Source organism: Pygocentrus nattereri, chromosome 24, assembly GCF_015220715.1.
Source record: "Pygocentrus nattereri isolate fPygNat1 chromosome 24, fPygNat1.pri, whole genome shotgun sequence".
In the NCBI taxonomy this organism is placed as follows: Eukaryota; Metazoa; Chordata; class Actinopteri; order Characiformes; family Serrasalmidae; genus Pygocentrus; species Pygocentrus nattereri.
Window position 1 is genome coordinate 21,280,110 of NC_051234.1, and position 24,569 is coordinate 21,304,678.

The window sequence follows — 24,569 nt, forward strand, 5'->3', positions numbered from 1 at the left end:
CATATGTTTTCACCCCCAAAGCTCCATATCTATGTGTGTCTGAGCTGTCAGCTTTAGCATCAGTGTGAATCCAGATCCACCAAGCTGTCAGGGAGGAGACTCGTGTGTAGGTGTGCTCTCTGTCTGACTGTGAACTCTGACAATCTGTCTGAAGGGCCTCAGTCTGATGACCATCACGTGCATATACATACATTAATATATGAACATGCACTTTGACTTTATATAAAAAATATAGTTTTTCTCTCATTCCTTCTTCCACTGTTCTGTGCCCTTTTGTCCTGCTGTGTGAGAATGTGTCAGGCCCAAAACACACACTTTTGATTTGTCTGCTTTTCCTCGTTACTTTCCAACTCCATCTCTGAGCCCCATGAACAGAATCTTGCATCTTTGGCGAACCCTTGAGATGTAGCAACACATAAGAAATTCTCCCACACGTTGTAATCCTATTTTATAAATGTATAGGCGAGTTAATTTCTGTGGTCACTAATATTTGGTCGCTCTACAATGCAAAACTCCTTCTGTCTACATAATGTTAGATGCTAGTTAGCTATAGTCTTCTTTCTTGTTATCGAAATATGATAGGCCCCAGTTTCATTCTGTTTAGCTCTTAAAACTATGCTGGCCAGTTCCGTGGAGATGGACTAGTGTAAAGGGCAGTGGGTCATGTTAGCAGCTGCTGCACATTTAAAAAGCAAATAGGTGGAAAATTGGCAGAAAAAACCTATTACTATAAAGTTAAGTTGCTGTATTACAAATAATATAAATAAATTCTTGAGGCTTGTTTGTATACCTGGTCATGAAGCATCCATTGAGGTGTGGCTAAAGCTAAGCCCAGTTTACTGAGCTTTTTATGCCAGTTTCTAAGTTAGAATTGGTAGTCACCTCATGATTCGATTTGATTACAACTCAGAGGGATGCGATTATAAAACAGTTATTGATGCATCTTTTTTCTACACAGAAACTTCCCGTTTTCTGATTCTATAACTTCGGTTTTGGTCTCGGTGCATAGAGTTGGGGGAAGGGGGGGTCGCTGTATCAGTAAAATATCTTTTTTACATATCTTTTATCTCAGCTCCAAAGCAGGCAATATAGAGTGATGGTTCTCTGACTGGTTCTCAAAGACTGAGTACGGACGCAAATCCTTCACGATAAAAGTTGTGATAGAGTTTGTAGTTTGCGTCGTCCTTGCCAAGTTGGGTGGAAACTCTGACATCACTTGATCAATGGTCCTCTGGTTGGCAGCAACCACAACCGGGCGGAAAACGGATGGAAACTCAACTCCAAAGAAGCCAAACTGATTCCATACACTAGCTCAAGAGTCGGCAATCCGCGGCTCTTTTACTCGATGGTTGCGGATCCACATCAGAATTAGATTTCTAGGTAAAAATAAAATAATCCTTTGCAGTAAAATGAAGCTCTGCTGGAGATGAATAGACTTATTTGCATTTATAATCACTCTAGCTGGTTTTCTGATACGTGTAATCTGCAACTATCAAACACTAAAAAAAAAAAACGTGTGAAACTGAAGTCATTTTCTCATTCTTCAGCTTCTTGTTTGAATTTTCCCCTTCCACCTTAAACGGTGCAGTTACATTCTGCCATCTCAGGCACCATTTAAGGTGGAATGGGAAAATTAAAACGAGAAGCTGAAGAACAAGAACCTGACTTCAGCCTCATAAAAAGTAGAACATTGAGAGACATTTTACCGTAAACTGCTCTACTTTTGTGGAAATATTTCCAGCTGGTGATGCAAGAAAAGTGGTTATAGCTGAGCTAAATCCTAAAGCAGAGCAAACTCTGCGTTTTTGTTTGTATTTTTTTTTTTTAAGCCTACACTAGCACATCAGTACATACTGAGACATATTTACAGCCAAGATGGTAAAATGGACTCAAAGTGTTGTGGCTCCCAAGGTGGTTTCATTTTTGTTGAAAAGACAAAGTGACTTATTAACATTTGGGTTTCAACCCTTGCGCTAGCTTTTAATGTAGTGTGTATGTCACAGACTGTCTGGGCAGTGCACTTTGCAAAGTTCCGCCTTTTGCGTTCCGTCAACATCACGTTATCAATTAAAATGTAGAAAATCACTTTTGACATTTGTGAATTGATTCAGAATCATCCACGTTCGCATCGCGATGCATCTAAGCATCAAATCCTCCCCCACCGCCCACCCCTACCAGTCACAAATAAAGCTAATTCTGCCTGCAATTCAAGTGCAAAACAGGCACACAAGGCTACATTTATAGCTTGTGGACCATGAGCACAGAAAAACCAAAAACCTTTCCTTGTGAATATATGTGGATGATCATGCAAAATGTCAAGGGACCACCTAGAAAATGGGTGATACATGTGCAACTGATAGATGAACTTGTGCAGGCCAGTTTTGTGTGAATTAGTCTCGTCCTGTCAAATCCAGGTGTTAATTAGCAGCAGTGGGTCAAAAGTGTGTTACAGAGAGACATCTTTTAGCAATGGCAGCAGACGTTAGATGGAAGCACAAGTCTGGAACGCCTGTCAAAAGGATCGGTACTAGCAGAGTTTTCAGTTTCAGTTCTCAGGATTTGATGCATGTGAGAAGACACAGTGAAAAACTTGCCTCAGTGCACAATATGCACACGCAGTTTGTGTTACTGTTTAACAAGTTCTTTTTTATCTAGAATAGAATTACACCCCGTCGAAAGTGTAGATGAGAAAGAGTGTTTATTAACACCGCTATCACCTCGTAAACCCTGTGTCTTCCAAGTATACACTGAGAAGGTGCAGCCTCAGTAACTCAAACGTGTTTTGATGCACGTATTTTTCTCTTCGTCTCAACACTCCAAATGCTAACTTGAAATAATTTTTGCCAATTTTGCATCTCACAGGTTGAATAAGCTTATTGTATTTATAAAATATTTTCATAATGAGAAATATTGGATATATGGACTAGATTGGAAAAGAAAGAAGGTATAGCTGTACAATATGGACATAAAATGTGATGCTTAATAAAGCTGTTGGATAAAACAACAATGATATGAGAAGTAATGAATTATTATTGTATAGTGTGCTTCTGACGGGTTGTGATCTGACGGGAAGTCCAGACTTTTTTTTTTTTTTTTTTTTTGATGCGCAAACAGAAATCTAACAAAATAGCAAAATTACAAAAGCACTATTCAGTATTGTGCAAAATAAAAAGAAATGAAATATTAACAGCTACTTACATCGGAACTGCAAGCAGATTTCTGCACTGAAGAGTTAAGGATTACCTGCTATTTGTTACTAAAACAAATATTCTTTATATATTATGTACACAAAAGAGTAAATTTTTTTGTTTAGTTATTAAATATGTTTGTTGAGACAATAACCATTACTGCCTCACACTCCTAAAATACTATACTGGGTGTGAGAACAATCATATTTAATGTGTTTTTACAGGGTTGGAGTTCAGAATGGAGTAGTTATTGAGCTGCATATGTGTGTGTGTTTGGTAATTGGCTGTTTAGCCGAATGGTTAAGTTACTCATCTCACATTTGGTAGAGCAGGGTAGCACTGCGTGTATGAGATAATTAGATCTGTTCTGTCAACACAGCTCCTGAAGATACTATATTATTTATTATGTAGCCCTACTGCCAGTATTTCATTTTTTTTGCAATGAACTTGTAAACATTTGTCTAGTTCTGGGTGAGAATTTTCCAGAGGCCATAACAGAGTGTGGTGCACTGACATTCTGAATTCACAGGCGCAAGCCTGCAGTCTCTTTTCTGATCATCTTTTGTTTCAATGTCAAAAAAATGGCAAAGGTTTTTTGTATTTATACAGAGAAAAGTGTATGCACAATGACGCTTGAATCACATTTGAATCATAATAAAAATGTCTCCTGTTCTACAAACACAAATCAGGAATGCATTGAAAGTTTCTTGGCATGTTTGAGCTGTGAGAGAGAAATAATACATATAGAATTATAACTGGGACTTCTAAGAGCTAAACTAACCCGTAACTTTACAGCAATACAGATTGTTGTCTTTGTAAAACATCTATCATAAATATCTAAATATCTATCAATCTATCATTTGCATCTTCACGGGCCAGTTTCCCAGGCCTAGAATAAGCCTAATCCTAGACTACAAGAGAATTCCCAATGGAGTGCTGCGTTTTAGTCTGAGACTAAGCTTAATCCATGTCCTGGAAACCCTAGATGTTTCTTCGGATCTGAACCTGAGGCTGTTCTCCTTGGTTTTCCAAAGAAGGTCAAAAGGAAACTTCAGACAGCCCGTTTCTGAAGGAACCTAGAGGGCTCCTATAGTGAGTTGTACTTTGCATTTTGAGTAATTTCCCCTAAACGTCAATGTAATTACCCCACCACTGTAATGTGTACAATTTATGTGTCGACCGGCTCATAATGACTTGCTCTTTAAATGGCCCTGTGGGGTGGGAGGGGGAAGGGGAAGGGGGTGCGTGTGCTGTGTTGATTATCGTCTCTGAATTTTAAACGGCTCCATGTCACACTGAAAGTTTAAAGCTCCCAGGGATACAGCACGAGCGCATCAGTCAGACGAGCAGAGAAGAGTGTAATAATCACTTCGTTTTTGCTACGTCCACACTTTCCTGTCCTTTTACCACACTCTCCCCTCGTAAATAATGAATATAATAAATAAATAAATAAATAAGCTACTTTTTAAGCACAGGCCTTTGTTGCAATTAAATAAAGGACATCAGCGCTGAACATGCAATCAAAAACAAAAGCTCTGAAGCAGAAAATGTTCAGTGTAGTTGACAAGCTCCTAACATTTTCCAGGGCTTGAAGATAATTACATGCTTTGTTTTACACTGCATCACAGGGGATAAGCTGGGCTGGAGCACATAGAGCATTGCTTCTGCACCTTTGGTTTATGTGAACATCATATGGAGCTGACCTTCAGTACTGTACTTTGATGTAGAGGGAAATCATTTTTCATGCAGTCTTTATTAAATTACTCAAACTATTCCATGTGATAAACCACGCTTAGAGACAACTAGTATACAGCTACTCCAGCCACCCCTTTCATTCTCTGCTGCATGTTTATATTAATCAGCGAGGGGATTCTCATTTCTGTCTTGGTACATCTGTTCATAATCAGAAAGGTACGATTTCAGTCCTTCCTGCTGCTAAACCTACATAAATTAGTCCTCTACGTGTCAACTTCTAAGTAGCCTAGGCTATTGCTGTTGTTTTTCCTGCTTTTATAATCATATCCAAATCATTCAAAGCACATAGGTAGCTTGCTGAGTTTACCACTGAGGGTAAACCTTCCATATACGGTAGGGCTTTATAATGTATAGTTAGGTCATTTATATTTCACCAAAACTCACAAGGAATACTGAAAAACTTGAGCACTCAATTCTTATTAAATTAGTCAAGAAACTGATTTAAGTCCTGAAACCAAACATGTTCCCTTAATAACTGTGCTGATCAATAACTGAGTGATAATGTTTCCATAGTGTTGTTATGAAAGATGTTCTCGACCTTCTAAATCCTAATTTATATACTAACTCAAAAAAATCAATTATTCAAATTAATACAAAACGAATACAAAATTCTCAACTTTATTTTGGCTCTCATTGCTTGCTTCAGTCCACTGCGGCACCCATAATTCCACTGCGCTTTTGCGACCATAATCCCAATAACAAAATCTTGGACATTTAGCTATAAAATGAGCGCCTATGTCATGTGATGTTAAGTAAATGATACAAATCAACAACTTTTCATGGAAAACAGTCCAGTACAAGAGCTAAGCGTATGACTCGTGAGCATGTCCGCTACTCTGGTTGGTCATCCCTCAGAAGAATTTGCTAACGCTCAGATTAATAACTGCCTCATCAATGATTTATCAGTCTACTCAGGCTTTAGCAGGAACTAAAAGGAGTACTTCTTTAGAGTCTTTACATGCTGCAAGCTAATTTTTACTTAAGAAGCAGTGATGGTGTTTCTTGAGAGATGATATATATATAATATGTATTTGTATTTCTAAGGTACTCTCCTAAAAATGTAAAAGGTGTCTGTATTCTGAATGTTGCTTTACAAAATGTAACGTTGGCTGAATGCAGACACTTTATCTCTGTATTCTGAGTATGTATTCCCCATACTTATTGTCCTTTACATCCCAACCCTGGGGATAGGTCAAGCTCAAAAAGTTTAAGAACTGCTGAACTAGAGAACTTCTCATTCACTCATCTATTTTTCTCAGGTGGACACCATAGTCATCCTGGGTGGTCTGGCTGGCCGGTTTGATCAGATTATGGCTACAGTGGAGACCCTTTTTCATGCCCAGAAGATGACAAAGCTCCCGGTTGTGGTCATTCAGGGTTCTTCACTGGCCCTTCTACTTCAAGAGGTAATCATTGTGTAGTCTGTCATTAGAGTGCTGTACAACTAACATTGATGTCCCAGACATTATCACCATATTGAGGAATGCTCTGCTACTTTCTTTCTCTTTCTGTTCTCATTTGTGTATTTCTGTGATGCATAGTTTGATAACTGCTCCACCAAACTTCTGATTCCTTCATAATCACCTTTGTAGCTGAATAATTAGTATTAAAATGATTCATATTTTTTACAAATTAATATTGATTTGTGTCAAAGCACTGATACTCAGAATGCTTTGTTTCTTTTGGAGGGTTGTTTGCTTGTTTGTGCAAAGAAAGAGGTTAAAACATATTCAGTTATACTTTCTAACTGTTATTTCATACCCAAATTAAAATTTCATGACCTTTTTACCTTTATTGGAAGTATTGTCAAAAGTTTTAGCTGAGTTCAGTTTTAAAAGTTTTAGTTTCGTGACCCTCTTGCATTGTTTTAAATTGCTGTTGTTCCCTTCTGGTTCTCCTGGTTTTTTTTTCCTCTTTTAAGAAATGGTGTAATTGGTAAATCAGGACATGTTGGTGCCCTGGGATGTCTTGCAGCCTTTGTGAGATGCAATTAGAAACAGTTACGCTTTGTGTTAATTTACATCAGAAAATGACCACTTTGTATTCAGCCTGGAGCTAGCATGGATGTAAAGGCAGAAAACCAGGCTAGGACGCGGAGTTCTTTTTGAGATGTCCATTTGCATGTCTTTTGGCTTTTCAAAGCATACATGAGCACTTGTACTTATGTAAGTCTTTGTTTTGATACATCAGGATCCAAAAAAGAAGTAATGGTAGTAATGCTGAAGCTGGAAAGAGAAAAATTAGATGAAAGAAGGTCCAGCCTACAAGAGCAACAAAACAGTTCTGACTTTTTAAAGTGCTTTGTAAAAATGTGTAAATGATAAAACTATTTAAAGGATTTTGGTCCAAAATATGCTGTAGACACAAGAAATAACAATATCAAACATGCAAGTATTATCAATGCTACATTACAATTAATACCACCTTTACTAGAAATTACAAATTGTTTTTCATTAAACGTCAGCTGTTCTTTCACATTCAAAAATTGTTATAGATGGATATATAACACTGTAGCAAAGGTGGACGAAGTACACAAATCATGTACTTGAGTTAAAGGTGAGATACCCATGGTAAAATATTACTCCAGTAAAAGTAGAAGTCCTTACTCTAGACCTCAACTTAAGTAAAAGTACAAAAGTATTTGGCTTCAAATGGACTTAAGTATCAAAAGTAAAAGTACTAAAAGATTAATTATGGCTCTGATGTCGTGTTATCATTTTTATAACAAGACTCGCTTCATGAACTCATTTTAAGTCCTCCAGTGTCTCTCTTGGTAAACCAGTCTTTTAATAGAACATCATTAATTAGTGACACTGACGTCTATTAAAATGCTCATAAGCACAAAACACTGAAGGCAAGCAGTTTCCAACAGGGAGAACCGAGTGGCTCTGAAATCACTTTTACAAACAAGCAAAGCTTCAGTTTAAGATTACTTTGTAAATTAGTCACAAGTTGAATAAAAACTGGCTTTAAACTCAGGATCACAAAGTTTTCCTTTACTGTATTGATCTGTAGATCTCTGTTCATAAACATAATCTAACCCAAACTAATTTACTATAAAATGAAAGTGTTTGTATGAGTTGCGAAGAAAAGAAACGTTCCAGTCACGACTGCATGTGTGGACATATTTCTATATTGTTGTCTATTTACACAAAGTTAGGTTAGTTCATCATTTAGGTGACGAATGTGCTCCCAAATTTTTACACTGCTGCACTGACATTGAACCGTGTGCTGCACTGGGTCAGTATGGCCAACAGGTCAAAACAAGCTCAGAACAAAGTGACCGCTGTGCCCTGATTGGTGCTCTTGCTTTGCTCTTCTTTTGCTTTGACATGTTACGTTTTTATACACACAGAAACCAAAAGGAACGACAGATTTCTCAAAATGTAGTGGAGTAAAAAGTGAGATATATGACTTTGAAATGTAGTGGAGTGAAAGTAAAAAGTCGCCCAAAATGGAAATACTTAAATAAAGTACAGATACAGAAAAAACTACTTAAGTACAGTAACGAATTACATTTATTTAGTTACTGTCCACCACTGCATTTTAGAACAAAAAGTTTTATTTTTGGTGGTCCCTGATGTTCAGGTAAGATAATACTAGGTTTAATTTAGGATTTGTGTTCTTATTTGTTTTATTATCCAAAATGTTTATTACATACATACATGCAAATATAGATCATTCTTCGAAATTAAAATATTTCTGACTTATAACTGAGTTGGACTTTAGACAAAAATTATTTTGTTTTGATGGATCTATACCTTAATTATTTTTATTTTAGTAAAATAAATAAATGAACATTTCATATTATCACTACCAGAACATTACCAAATGTTTCAGTATTGACGGTTGTAGCAAAATTTGAGTATAACTCAAAAACAAAAGCAAGTACATAACTAGCACAGTTGTATCTACATAAAATAATTTTATGTAAAATTTTTATTTAAAAACATTTTTTTACTTAATATCAGAAAAGATGTTTTGGCAGTGACAAATCTTAATGTTGCTCACTGATTTACAGACTTTTGGACACATTTACTTAAAAAAAATGGGATCTAACTGCTCACAATGTGGCCATGAGGTACCACTTCCTGCTCTAAAATGCAGGGGTGTAGCTAAAATTAGGCTCCACCTGTGGAATAAAAATATGTTTTAGTAGTGACATAAAATCGTGGGACAGCATTTTATGAATAAAGTTTTTTTTTTTTTTAATCAAACTCTTGATAAATCTAAATCTAATCTTTCAACTTCACTTCAAATAAATTTAAAAAGATTTTTAAAATGTAATATTACTTTCACAAGTTGAAACTTAGGGGTTAGGGTTTAGGACAGCAACCTCCCAGTAGAAAGTGTCATGATTTGGTACATATTTAGTTTATAATTGTCTCAGTTATAATGTCTTGGGTTTAAATAGATAATAATATTTTTTAAATTGTTTTTGTAAAACAAATTTGTTTGCTGTGGAACGCAGTTTAAACTAATTTGATAGAATTTGATAGAAGTCCTTATACAATACTTATGGGTCTTAATGTTACAAATAGATACTTACATTAATAGTACTGTACAAAGGTCAAAGCCCACCATTTAATTTACTGAAACTGCACATTTGAGATATGAAGAAAAGTTTCTGGATTAATGAGTCTTAAGTTTGTAATTAGGATTATTTAGATCGTGAGAAGCAGGAAATGCAACCAACTTCTAAGACTGAACTTTGGAGGTGTGGAAATATATCACTGCACATTTCTTTGAAAAACTGAAAGTGAGTCTCTTAATAATAGTGGAAGCTGTAATGAAGGTAGAGTGGATACAATAAATACTGAAAAGTGTGGTATTATGTTTAGTTTTTCAGACTTCTGTGTAATTCTGTTAACTATATATTGTGTTTTTTTCCCCTTGATGCTGAAAAATGAATACCGTTTTGACTGGAAATTAAATAAACAAAGGGTGGTCTCTGATTTTTGCACAGCACTGTATATAATACATATGGCACATATTATTATTGCATATAGGGACTCAAATATCTATAATATTTATGAGACTCATGCATGACTTCAAGTCCTGATGATGTATTAAAACAAATGTGTGTACTACTCTGTGTGCAAAAGCTGTGCTGTTGGCTCTTTTGTGCTGCATGCTCAGACTGTTGATGGTGTGATTTTGAGTGATGTGCAGAGAGAAGGACACAGACAGCTCAAGCCAGGCCATCTCTGTAAGCCAGTCAGCCTGAAGCTTTCTAAATAGATGTTTCTGCACACAGCCTTCCCAAACACAGGGCCACCATGATGCCACTCCAAAAGATGTGAGCCTGGGAGAGAAAAAACACTGTCATGACCTTTCCCAACACTTCGGATTCAGCAAGATTCTGATAGTTCTGGTGCAAATCAGAAAAATGGAATGTAGTGTGATAATGCCAAGACCAGAGAAGGTCTTTATAAAGATGTGTAAAGACTAGACCGTAGGAGGAACTGTGTTTCTGTTAGAAGCATCCACTGCCTTTTATGTTTCCTTTCACAGAATAGCTTTTTGAAGCCATTTGAATAATGACACCAGGAACTAGTATCAGCTGAGAAAATTTTTAAAGCAATGAGTCATAAGAGGTTGTGTGTTAGTGATTTTTGTTGTTAGGAACAGTGCAAGGCAAAATTGCTGTAAACACATGACATTAAGTGGCTTATTGGTTTTATAACATGCAGACAAAATGCAAACACTACAGTCTTTAAACAGATGGTCCTACAAGTAAAGTGAATGGTTCTGTTAGGACCTGAGTTCTATGAAGATTGTGTGTAATATGGTTCTATGTAGTTTTGAAAATAGTTCTACATGACACCAAAAAGGGTTCATCTATTGTTACAAGCTTGACATAACAATAGAAGCACCCTTTTTGGTGCTAAAGAAAAAAAAACATTCCAAGAATGAAATTGTTCCATATAGAACTCATGGTTCCATATAGAACCATTTCCTTTACTAAAGAACCATCTTGAAGTGTATGGTTGCAGTCAAAGATTGCTCAATGAACAGCGCAACAGGTAAAAGTTAATAACTTTAGCAAATAAAATAGTTATAATTACATTGTAGTTATCGCAACCCATGGTTCCCATCACCACTACTGTAAAGAAGTCTGAGCCTAAGTTTCTCTACAATGGACCTTTTCACATCAAACCATTTTGGTATAGTCTCAGTTTGTGCAGTCAGAAAGTGATTTTGTTCTGAAGTTGCCTTTACATGTTTACAGAACTGGGTAACTGGGTAACAGAAGGGCATGGGTGACATTTCACAGCACAAATTACCAGCAGAAATGGCCTTTTCTCAATTAAAATTTCATTCTCACAAATGACAATATATGAGGGAGACAAGTTCAGTATTAGTTTTAAACGAAACAAACAACTTTCACTCACTTTCTTCTTCATCACAAACTTCCATCAGACCTGCTTCGTAAGGCCTGAAGTTGTATCAGCAGTCATGTATAACAAATAGAGTAGTTTGTAACTTAAAGCCTAGCTAATTGAAATTTATGGTTTTAAAATGTTAAGTATTTTAATGTAGTTGATAGCTATAGCTTATACACAGCTTTGTCTGCCATTATTTGGGGCTTGAAAAGGGAATTTGTCAGGTAGCAATGATGTCTGGGTAAGTTCTACTGCTGAAGTTGGCAAAAGGTGTTTGCATGATCTTTCTCCCCTCTAAGGGCTCATCTAATACCCTTCACTTCCGGTAATAAAATAATGGAACAGCTCTTAAGATTGTGCTGGGGAAAATAACGAAGCCAGGTGGAAGAGGGTTTGTTTAAACCAGTATTGTAACAGGCGGTCTATCAGGAAGCTGCATGCTGCACTACCAGAGCTGGTTTAAGGGGAGCCTGGCCTTGTCTTATTTCACTCATTATATCAAAAACGTGACTGCAAAATGCCAGAGGGCACCCACAAGTGATAAGATGCTAGCATTAGTTCTGTTGAGTGCTGATTGGTTGGCATTATTTCTTCTGAGTGCTGTTTAGTTGGCATTACTGCTGCTAAGTGCTGATTGGTTGGGGAGTGGAGCAGCGCGATGGATGAGTCTAGATTTAGTGAATGCCAGGAGAATGTTACCTCTCTGACTGCATTGTGCCGACTGTAAAGTTTGGTGGAGGAGGGATAATGCTATGGGGTTGTTTTTCAGGGGTTGGTCTAGGCACATCTTAATGTTACAGTATACAAAGACATTTTGGAAAATTGTATACTGTTAACTTTGTGGCAACACTTCGGGGAAGACACTTTGTTCCGGCATAACTGTGCCCCAGTTCACAAAGCAATTAGTATGTTAGAGCTTGACTGGCCCGCACAGAGCCCTGACTTCAACCGCAACAAACACCTTTGGGATGAAGTAGAACAGAGATTGCAAGCCAGGTCTTCTCATCCAACATCAGTGCCTGACCTCACAAATGCTCTTCTGGATGAATTAGCAAAAATTCCCACAGACACGCTCCAAAATCTTGTAGGAAGCCTCCCAGAAGAGTGGCAGCTGTTATAGCTGCAAAGAGGACCAACTCCATGTTATTCCCTATGGATTTAGAATGGGATGTCATAAAAGCTCCTGTAGGTGTAATGTGTAGGTGTCCCAATACCTTTGTCCACATAGTGTATGTGTTTATATTGAGTATTTTACACCTTCAAGCATGTCTAGTCAATACATTTTCAGAAACATTGTTTGAGGCTCTTTCTCTTCTCAAGTTCAGTGTCAGGTTCAGTAACGAGTATTAAACTGTGTCTCTTTGTAGTTGAAGTCTATTATAAAAGGTGGTAATTAGACTTTAACTCGGATCTCAGAATAGCTTGACAACTTCTTGGCCTTGTGTATGGGAGTGTGTCGTTGCCAGTATACTTATGTGTTAATTGGGATTATCACATAGTTGAACTTTGTTTAATGTTATTTGGAGAAGTGCAATAAAAGTGCTCGAGGGGCAGTTAGGTGGAGGAATCTCTGTGTTGCATTGCAGCTGTGCTGAATACTGGAGCACTCAGGTGTGCAGTGCTGCATGGCTAATTTAGCCACTGCTTGGGGGGCGCTAGAAGAGATGTGAAGAAGCTGATGTTTACACTTTTGTTCGATGATTGACATGAAGCAAAAATGTTACAGTATGACAGTCTGACACTCTGCAGCAATACAGGAGTTGTCAGTTATCATATTGTTAATGTAATCCTTCTTCAGTGTTAAATGTATTTAATAGTTGATGATCAGTAAGCTGCTTCCTAGGTTTAAATTGATATTGATAGTTTGGTGAAAATCAAGCTCCTACACCTTTTCACCTTTCTCTAAATGTGGTCAAACAGCTAAAACGTGTGTGTGTGTGTGTGTGTGTGTATATATATATATATATATATATATATATATATATATATATATATATATATATATATATATGTATTTGCTGTCGGCTATTTATTTGCATCATTGTCCAAACTATATAACTATGAATGGAAGTTGATATATATAATGCATATTGGACATTGTCATTGTATGTAAGTACTTACACACACGCACACACTTTATCAGCTCCACTTATCATATAGGTGCACTTTATATTAATAATTACAGACTGTAGTCCATCTGTTTCTTTGCTTACTTTATTAGCACCCTTTCACTGTTCTTCAGTGGTCAGGACCCCTACAGGACTACCACAGAGCAGGTATTATTAGGGTGGTGGGTCATTCTCAGCACTGCAGTGACACTGGGTGGTGGTGTGTTACCTTACATTGTGCTGGTACGAGTGGATCAGACACAGCAGTGCTATTGGAGTTTTTCAACACTGTGTCTACTCACTGTCCATTCTATTAGACACATCTGAAGATGTAAATTTTGTGTTATTATAGCTGTATAATATATGCTGTTGGATTGCTCTTTCAGGGCAGGCAGCACCGACTGAGTGTGAATACGGGTCTGGAGGGCAGCTGGTGCGGTTTGGTCCCAGTGGGCGGCCCCTGTGTCACCACCACCTCTGGGCTCAAATGGAACCTTGGTGAGTTGAACACCTGTTTGCCACACATACTCACTCTGCTCTGTCTCTTTGGAGCCCCTCAGAGCCACAGCCGCTTCCCTCTTCGCTCCATTTGCATGCCAGTGGCCTAGATAAGCCTCAGAAACATGCATCTCCTCTGTCAGCTCAAATCTCAAGGTAGCCGCCAATGATGCTTCAACAACTGGGGGTGTTTTTTTGCCTAGATTTAGACAGAACTCATATCAAGGCAAGTCTTTTTGCTCAATTTCATGGCTATTTTTAATTCACATACTAAAATTGCATAAGAGAAAACACAGGCCAGCGTATTTTACAGAGATTAAAGCGGATTCGTAATGATTCCGTTCCTCTTCACATCCTTCCTCTGACTCTATTGATGAATTAAGGTGTTCCTAATCATTCGCTGAACTGAATTTTTAAGAGATGAAGTTAGCGAAGACTTTAACGTCAGATCGTAACATGGTGGGCTGACTCCTACGTGCGTTAAATGTTAAAGGTGTGCCAGCATGCTGTGTTGACTGTAGACATTAAAAAGAATAGTAATGTTGCTTGAGTGTCTGCCTTTGATCTGCTAACACGCGCTGTCACCTAGAATAATCTCTGCTGGATTCCCGGGGAAAGCTTTTCGTGAAGAAATTGCGGAGGCTGTTCCTGTTGAGAAATTTACATCACTCGAACGTGTCCGGGGGGCAGAGCTAGGCTCTCTGATCCTCTCGCAAAAATCACAAAATCCTAGGGAGGAAAAAAGGAGACAAAGGTAGCAGCCATGGATGATACAGGATCTACGCTTTGTTTACTTGGCAGCTCATAGTCTGCGCTCAAGGTGAGAGTATTGACTTGATCTTGGATAATCACCTTTGAACTTGACCTCAAACAGTGTTACGCTGTAAGACCTCAACAACACAGGCATGGTGGCCTAATCAGTGAACTATTATCATACAACCAGTTCTGAATTACCTGAGAAAGTCGGGGTGTAAAAATGTCTCATGATGTATTGATCTGAAGGTGGTGAATCAACTGCATCAATTTTAAAATACAAAGCTTTTGTTCTGAGAGATGGGGCCGCCGTGACCACTCCCCACACAGGTGTGAGCTGCTCCTCTACCTTGATTTGGGGCACCGACACTCTTAAATACAAGCTCTCTCTGATGAGTACCAGAGGGAAAGGACGCTGGCCTCCAGGCCAGAGGCCCGTCAGAGAGAATAAAAACATTCATAGCTTTTAATATAGGGTGAGCAAGATTCTTTCTGTGTGGAGTTTGCATGTTCTCCCGGTGTCTGTGTGGGTTTCCTCCAGTTTCACCGGTTTTCCTACTGTAGTCCAAAGACTCGGTTACAAGTTGCATTACTAAATTGCTCCTGGTAGGTGTGAGTGAGTGTGTGCCTGTCCTGTGGTGGACAGTGAGTGCTGACATGGCCTCCAGTTCCCCCCATGACCCATGAGAATAAGCGGGATGATGAATGAATCAATGAGAGTGAGCTTTTAATCTAAGTGTAATGAGCATGAGTAATAAGAGTTTGAGTAATCAGTCATGTCTATCAGTCCGTTTGTAATGAAATGTTGACACAATGTAAATGTAAGTGGGCATTTCCAAATGATGGACAAAAAAAATAAAAACAAAATGGAGAAATAAGTTTTGGTTCAGAGAGCACTGAAACCGTATATATCTGGAGATGATTTGTTCACTTAGAAAATCATCAAAATGTAATTTGACCAATGGTGCCAAATCTTTTGCATATGTATGTTGTGTGTATTCCCCTGCTGTATAAACAATTTGCATTTTTAATTCATTCTGAATCAAAATTATTCAATTGAATTAAATCTGAGGCGGTGAAGTTGTTTTGCATTTAACATATTGGAAAAAAAAAAGCCATATAAAATGTGCCATAGTATATTTTTTTTCCAGTATGTTCAATTCTGAAAATCACCAATAATTGTGCAGTCACGTGTGTCTGTTATATACCCAAACTTTAGCTTATGACTGTAATTATATTTTAGGGCCCTTACATGTTGATCCTCCATTTTTCTCTTGTGTCTGGATTGTGAAATGGAATTCCAGAGAGATTTTGAGGGCTCTTAAAAGTCCCACAATGCACTCCTAATTTCTAGTGAACCCCACATATCACTGCATGAGCCGAAATTATATAAAAGTGCATGTATTTTGTAACTAAGCAACAGACAAAAGAATGTTAGATAATGTTAATGGCAGCTGAACCAAAGGCACGAGACCTTTGCAGACTCTCTCCATTCTTTGGAAAAAAGCAGCAACTCTGTACAGCTAAAAACAAAAACTCCTCATGTTTACCCACTGCCGCTCATCATACACCAAAAATACTGAGTGATAGCTGTATGTTACTGTAGTCATGGACCAAGAATTAAATGTATAGCCGAGTCTAATTTTCAATTTTTTCCCCCAGTCCTCATCCCCCACACTTTTCAAAACATATTACTCACATATATGGCTCATTCAGGCAGCTAATGTAGGTTATATTTATGTGACTGGTGAATACCGACTTAGACTGATGATGAGAAAGTGCCTGTATTAATTTACTGCTATTGGGTAAACTAAATAGTTCACCCCTATATAGTGCAATACTAGTGAGGCTGGATGTATTTCATGATAAATTAAATTAAACAATCTATTAAATTGAATCACTAGCCCTTATTCATCAGCATATATACCAGTACAAAATTGGTAATACTTCTTTTACATGCACAATGATATAAAGACATTGTACGCTGTGCTTTTGTTTTATATATAAATACACACACACACACTATATATATATATATATATATATATATATATATATATATATATATATATATATATTGTATATATATATGTATAATCTTTTCAGTTGTCATAATTTTAAAACATTAGACAGTTTGGACAGTAGCGGAGCAGTGCTCTCACTGCTTCTCCTCAGACTCCACATACAGTCGCAGGATGCTGTTTAACTGGCTCCCTACCAAAACATCTGCATAAATTAGGCCTGCTTCATGTTAATGATATGTAAGTTAGATGCTCTTCGACTGGGCTTAATTTCACTTACTGAAACTTATTCATATTTGCTCTGATCTGCTTGTATGTCATATGAAAGTTTTGTAAATCTGACACAAAGTAGTGTATGCGTCATTAAATGCAATCAAGTCGAATCTGAGAAATGGCCGCTTAGGGGGAGACCTCCGTGCACCAGTGCAACTTTTGCTCAGAATTTCGACATTACAGCTCTCAGATTACATTTACATTATTATTAGATTGCGATAGCATGCGCGAAGAGATTGCTAGTATACATGTGCTTCTCAAGCAAATGTCTGCTGAACAAAGTCGCAGCCTGGAGGAAATCAGGAAAACAACATAATCGATAGAGGGCAAGCTCACAGAGGTCCTTACCCGACTTGGGAGTGCAGAGATTAGACTGGACTCACTTGAAGAGTGCGTAAAAGAAATGAAAGAAAGTCCATCTGCAACTCGCGCTGAGATGTCCAGTCTCAGCAAAAGATAGTGGACCTGCAGGACAGATCCCGCCGCAACAATCTGCGATTTCAAGGTTTTCCAGAGCATTGCGAAGGGAGAGACCCAGCAAAATTCCTGTCGGATGCGATTCCTGAGATGCTCGGCTTGGAGTTGTGGTGGAGAGATGTCACCGCTTGTCAGCCGCTCATATGGGGAGCAACAGGCCGGAGAGAATTCTCATCGCCCGGTTCCTTAACTGGCAGGACAAGGAGTCAATAACCAATGCGGCGAGGAAAAAGGGTGACATCAATTGGAATGGCAACCTTATCAGGATCTACCAGGACTATTCAAAAGAAACAGTGTCTTTGCGGCAAAGTTTTCGAGAATGCAAGAGACTGCTCCATCAACGCAGGATACCTTTCAAACTGAAATACCCGGCGGTTCTCTGTATCACTACAGAGGGTGGAGGAGAGCGGCGTTTTGAGAGTGCTCGCACCGCGCTTATCTTCATTTCAGCCCTACAGCCGGTGGCCGAGCCTACCCCCACCTGATGGTGCATTGTACCGCGGGAGTCCTGGACTTGATGTAGGACGAATAGCCGAGGTAGGCCAAATTGGCCGTTAAACATACGGTTTAGCAACAGAGAACTTGAAGGTAATGTAAATATTGTTACGTACAGGTTTTATGTGCATTACTGCTTAAGAGCGCCATTCTTAACTACCCACTTCATTGTTTATACATAGTTTACGTGAATTTTGGTCTCATGTAAATGTAAACCGCTTTTCTAGATACTTTGCGCATGTGTACCCATGAGTTACTAATTGAACGATTGTTATGGATCCCGCTCTGTTGGTATGTCTGGACAATATTAATCACTATGCTCCTTTGCTCGCTTACATTAATAATGTCCTTGTCGATGCTGTCAATTAGGTTACAATGAGACCCACGTTCTGTCACATCGTTTAGGGAGCCGTTTAGTCGAGTTACATAGACTGTTTAAAGTTCGATGTTGTGATGGTGACACTGCCCTTCTGGCTGCCAAAGGCTTGCAGATCATGGACCTAGTTGGTGTTTTTTCGGGGCGCCAGGAGAGTGGAAGCCCATTTGTTTTATTTACATCATCTTGTTTTATTTTTTCCCCGCGACCCTGACGGAGAAGCGGCTTAGAAAATGGATGGATGGATGGATGGATGTTTTATTTTTTCAGATTGGTTGCTTGTTTTTCTGTTTTTACCCCAGTCATTGCTACTCCTTTTATTACGTGCCAGTGTATCTATTCATTCAAAGGATAAATACGATCTTGGGGATTTGGTAATTTTACATACTGAGCTAAATTTGGAAGATGATGGACAGGTGGTCACCATACTGCTGTAATGTCAAATTTAATGTCAGCTAAATTAGGAAATACACAGAGTTTGAGCATAACCACATGGAACGTGAAAGGGCTAAATCACTATATTAAAAGATGAAAAGTAATGTTTCTTGAAATCAAGAAATTATGATGTGGTCTTTTTGCAAGAAACACATCTCACAGACAAGGAGTGTAAGAGGCTTCGTAGAGACTGGGTGGGCAATGTTCTATCTTGTGAAGGTTCAACCAAGGGCCGGGGGTGGCAATTCTCATCAATAAACATGTACAATTTCAATGTAAAAAATAATTTAAAGATAGAAAGGGTAGAATTTTAATTGTTCAGGCAGAAATTCAGGGACAAACATTAATATTAGCAAATATCTATGCACTTAATTTGGATGAGCCAATTTTTTTTGGAGACCTAGAGTGCAGTATAAATAGAATGGGTAATCACCCAGTCATTCTAGGGGGGGGTTTCAATCAGGTCTTGGACGTAGTGCTCGATCGGAGTAGACCATCCACTTCCCAACCCCGGAGATCAAAGCAGGTTCTTGAAAATCTATGCGAAGCTTTAGGTTTGGTGGATATATGGCACACTTTGAACCCTACATTAAGGAAATACACATTTTTTTCCTCCCCACATCAAACCTTTTCAAGAATTGATTTCTTCCTCATATCCAAAACATTAATGCCCGCAAATTTTATCTTGTAAAATTGGGAATATAATAATCTCAGACCATGCCTGTGTGACACTTTATATGTAACCATTCACCCAAACAATAAAATCTCGTCGGTGGAGGCTAAACTCAAGTCTGCTGATGGATGAAGCATTTAGAACGGCACTTAATGCTGAGATTAAGATGTATTCAGAAACTAACCTGCCTACGGCATCATCTGCGGCTGTGGCTTGGGAAGCACTTAAGGCCTTTTTGAGGGGACACATAATCCAACACTGTGCTTACAAAAAAAAGAATAGTACTGCAAGACAGTTGGAATTAGAGCAGAGAATCAGTGTCGCAGAAGCTAAATTCAAAATAGACCTGTCCAATGAGTCCCTACTCAAACTGGTACAATTAAAATATAAGTTTAATACTCTTCTCTCACAAAAAGTGGAATTCTCTCTTTTCAGAGCCAGGTAGAGGTATTTTGAGGAAGGAGATAAGGCTGGCAGACTACTTGCCAGCTACATAAAAAAACAGGAATCTTTAAGCACAATTTCAAGTATAAGAGATCTAGGTGGGGAATTAAAAACCTCTACAAAAGAGATTAATGAATCATTTTATAATTTCTATAAAAACCTTTACATACAGAGTTGGCGGTGGATGACGGTGAGATTGAATCCTTTCTTGACTAACTTAGTTTAACAGTATTATCAACAGACCAGAAAGAGGAGCTTGACAAACCACATATTTGAGGAGGAAATTGTAGATGCTATCACACGTTTAACCACCGGCAAATCACCTGGCCCAGACGGGTTTACAGTAGAATTTTACAAAATGTATTGTAAGGAGTTAACCCCGTACTTACTGAATATGTATGAAGAATCTTTTGCAAATGGTTCTCTTCCGCCAACTCTGTCTGAAGCATTGATCTCTCTCATCCTCAAGAAGGGTAAAGACCCCCATAACTGTCAGAGCTATCGACCAATTTCTCTTATTAACTGTGATGCAAAAATTCTAGATAAGGTCTTAGCAAAGAGATTAGATAAAGTAGTGGAGACACTGGTACATCCCGACCAGGTTGGCTTTATCCATCAGCGCAACTCTACAGATAATATCAGAAGGTTCATTGACATCATGTGGCATGTTCAGAATGACCAGGAACCTGTAGCTGCCTTGTCATTAGACGCCGAGAAGGCATTTGACCGGGTAGAGTGGCGCTATCTTTTGCTGACCCTGGATTTGGAGATGTCTTCATAAAGTGGATTCATATCTTGTACACAGGGCCCAAAGCCGCTGTTGTTACAAACGGGCTTATTTCACCATATTTTAGGCTACAAAGAGGAGTGCGCCAAGGATCGCCTTTATCATCCCCCCTTCTATTTTCTTTGGCATCAGAGCCTCTTGCGGTAGCTGTAAGACTGAATCCAGACTTCCCTGGGTTCAGATAGGCCAAAAGAACCATAAAATTCTCTCTCTCTTAACAACTGTTGATTCATTTTCCAAACTATCAGGGTATAAAATAAATTGGTCTAAATGTGAAGCCCCCCTGACATCTTATTGCCCTAAAACAGCATTCTCTTCACGATTTCTATGGCCTCAGAAAGGAATAACATATCTCGGTGTCCTGTTCCCCCCAAATTTGTCTGATCTGAGTAGGGTTAACGTAGAACCTCTTCTGGATCATTTTAAAGCGGATATAGACAGGTGGTCCCCACTCTATCTCTCATTGTGGGGAAAGGCCATTGTCCTTAAAATGAATGTTGCCCCAAAATTTAACTACATTATCCAGGCTTTACCAATTTCCATTCCATTCCAATATTTTCATCATTTTGAGAAGCTTTGTAATGTTTTTCTTTGGAATGGTAAACAGCCTCGTATACGCTTGAGTAAATTACAAAAACCAGTGGATCAGGGAGGGCTGGGCATACCTAATCTCCTGCTCTACCACTATGCTTTTTGCTTGAGACACTTGGTGCGATGGTCACTTCCCCCTGAAAGAGCTCCACCTTGGTTCGATATAGAGAGCCATGTATGCCACCCCCTTCCTGTTATTAGTTGTCCTTCTGTTGTGAAGTCAGATCACCCAGTCATTTCACATCTTCAGTGGGTATGGTGCAAAGTCTCAAAGCTGGTTGGATTCAGTCCATTTTTGAACAACCTTTCCAGCATATGGTCAAATCCTAAATTATGTATTGGCAAGTCTCCATTTCTGTGGAAGGTTTGGGAACTGCAGGGCATTCATATGGTGGAGGACCTATATGCAGGGGATTCTCTTAAATCCTTTGAGTGTCTCCAGCATGAATATGGACTTCCCCTTAACCAGAGTTGGCGGTATCTCCAAATTCGCAGTCTTTGCTTACACGTGTTTGGGGCTGGTACACAACCCCCACAAGCAAAGGATCAAAAACATTAATTTGCTCGGCCTTGGTCATGAAGCATCTAGGTATTACTATATTCTGCTACAGAAGTCCATCAAACCCTCTTCGCTAAAACCAGCATGGGAAAAAGATTTAAATATTACATTCACTGATAATGATTGGTTAAATATTCTAAGGAAATCAAAGAAAATGTCCAGAGAACGTAGAACTAGGCTTGTACAGTTATTAAATTATTAATCGCTTTTATTGGACACCCAGTAAGTTATTCAGAGCAAACTTGAGACTGCCCAATTTGCTGGAGGTGTTCTTTGGAAGGTACACTAATTCACTGTCTGTGGGATTGCTCGGTAATTCAGTACTTTTGGCTGCAGCTACATAGAACCATCGAAATGATAATCGGGGTACAGTATCCCTATCTACCCAGCCTATATTTTTTGGGGGATCCAGGCCCTTTGACTTCCTTGACTGATCATGACTGTGATTGGATCCAGACAGCTCTTATGGTAGGCAGGAGGCTACTATTGAGACACTGGAGGTCGTCTCAGGCTCCCACCTTAAGTGAATGGTACGAGTTATTAAATAGAGTGGCCTCCTATGAAAGACTCTCTTTCAGGCTGATAGGGACACCTAATCAGTATTTTAAGAAGTGGCAGAAATTCCTAGGTCATATTGGTTCAGACTCAGCAAACCCCACCTCATAGCGCACACCTGTCCAAATTATCAAATCACATCTGTTAAGGTAGTAGCACTACATATATACCCTCCTTTTATTTATTTATTTTTATTTATTTGTTGGTTTGTTTTATTATTATTTATTATTATTATTATTACTATTTCTTTTTTCTTTTTGTTTTGAAAATAAACAATGTTGTACATCTTTGATATTATAATTATAATAACATACTGTAACTTTCTTTTCCCTGCTCCTCACTTTGTGATATTTACTACTGTTTATTCTGAGGCTTTGTAAATTGTGCTAATTATAAAATGTTCAATAAAATACTGATCATAAAAAACACTCCTGTTAGAAAGTCTGCAGAAGAACATACTAGACACAATTCTACGTTGTACAGTGATATTTACATGTTGGATATTTCTGATCTGATGAAAACACAGCAGATTTGATGGATACTTTTTAGAAGAAGGAAAGCTGTGTTTGTCAGTTTGCTCCTCATTGTTGCTGCTATGCTTAGTATACCACAGCAAAGGTGGCACAAGGTTGCTGAAGCAGAGAATTCACTTCACACCTGATAAGGACACTTCTTCACCATGCTTAGAATAAGAAACCCTGTTTATATTGACACACTATACCAGTACAGCTAGATTTGTGTATTTAGAATTTTGACTGTTCACAAATAAAAAATCCTCTTACTATATGTATATTAAGTCACTGTGGACCCCATGATACAGTATTGTATGAATAACTTGTCACAGTATGATATTATCACAATGCTTGATTCCTTGATTCTATTGCAATATTCAACTGTTTATTAAATGTAAATGTATATGGAGATTTTAGAAATTAAGTACCTCATTTAAGATTTAGCTTACCTCCATAGCTCTGTAGCAGTGGTAGTGTCCACTTACATGTAAAATAAAATTATTCACGTGTTTAACTGGCTTTGTAATTGCAAATAATACATAGTTTTGGCAGATATAGCATACGGCATATACATTTATTTCATAAATGAAATTGAATTGAGGGACAAAATAACATCCCCACCATCAATTTGCAGTGTTAAAACAGCAGAATGTTAATCATAGACTGAAAAACAGTGACCATATCTAGCATTGTATGTAGATTGTGTGGTCTGATTGTGTGATTTGTTAATATAGTGCTGCTGCCTGCCACTTGAATAAAAATTATGCATGGATAGGATAAAAAAAACGTTATTTGCCATCACGCTACTTATAATTACCCACACAATTTACAATCATGCTGCCTTGGGCACTTTATACATGATTAAATGCATTTCACGGCATGTGGACTTATCATTTCTATAGAGTAAGAGCAACTATTGAGGGTATTTATTAGAGCTGTATAGATAAGATAAAGCTTAAATTAATGTAAATGAATTATGTCAGTGGACATTAGTTTCCAAAGCATCCAAAAATAAGAGCATGCATGTAGTACCAAATATTTGTCTATATTTATCTTAATCTTTTATCTTTTTTCTTAATTCTTAATCTTACCTTAAAAGGAAGATCCCCAATTTTTCAGTATGTCTGCATAATTCTATCACTTAGATAAAGTATAATAAAGTCATTCACAGTGATTTTCTGCTTTTATATAGAATGTTGAAGATGGTAAAATAGTGATAAATCTGAATAAAAAAAAATTCTTTTGGGGACCATTTTGCCTTATAACACCAGGCATGTGTCTCTCTGCTATAAATGGCTTTTAAAAACGTGTTTTAGGCCAAAACCTTCTCAAATCTAGTGTAGAACCATGTTTTAGACATTGTGCAGTGTATTCATAATCATTATATGTAATAATGTTCTGTGAGGGAGCTTTTAGAGGCATTAAACTCTTCAGACGTCTGGTTCCTATTAGCACCACTGCACAGTTCTGACTCAGTAAGTTTTTCAAGAATGTAGCGTTTCACATCGAACACTCTGAATGATTTTGTTTCCATCTTAGAAATTCAATTTTGAGAATTTTTTTATTGATTTATTTTACTTTTTTTTTTTTAATATATAGTTTTATTAATATCAGTAAAGAGAAAGCTTAGTGAACTCCAAAAAAGTGTTTACATTTTTTTTAAACCTTTTTGTCTTGACAGTC

At 37.9% G+C, this 24,569-nt stretch overlaps 1 protein-coding gene across 1 annotated transcript in view; it reads left to right on the forward strand.

The window, feature by feature from the left end:
- Positions 1-24,569, forward strand: part of tpk1 (thiamin pyrophosphokinase 1) — a 117,306-nt gene that overhangs the window by 65,167 nt on the left and 27,570 nt on the right. Inside the window, exons 7-8 of the mRNA XM_017717972.2 lie at positions 6,203-6,349; positions 13,824-13,935. Of these exons, the coding sequence (XP_017573461.1) occupies positions 6,203-6,349; positions 13,824-13,935 (259 nt within the window). The remainder of the gene's footprint in view (positions 1-6,202; positions 6,350-13,823; positions 13,936-24,569) is intronic.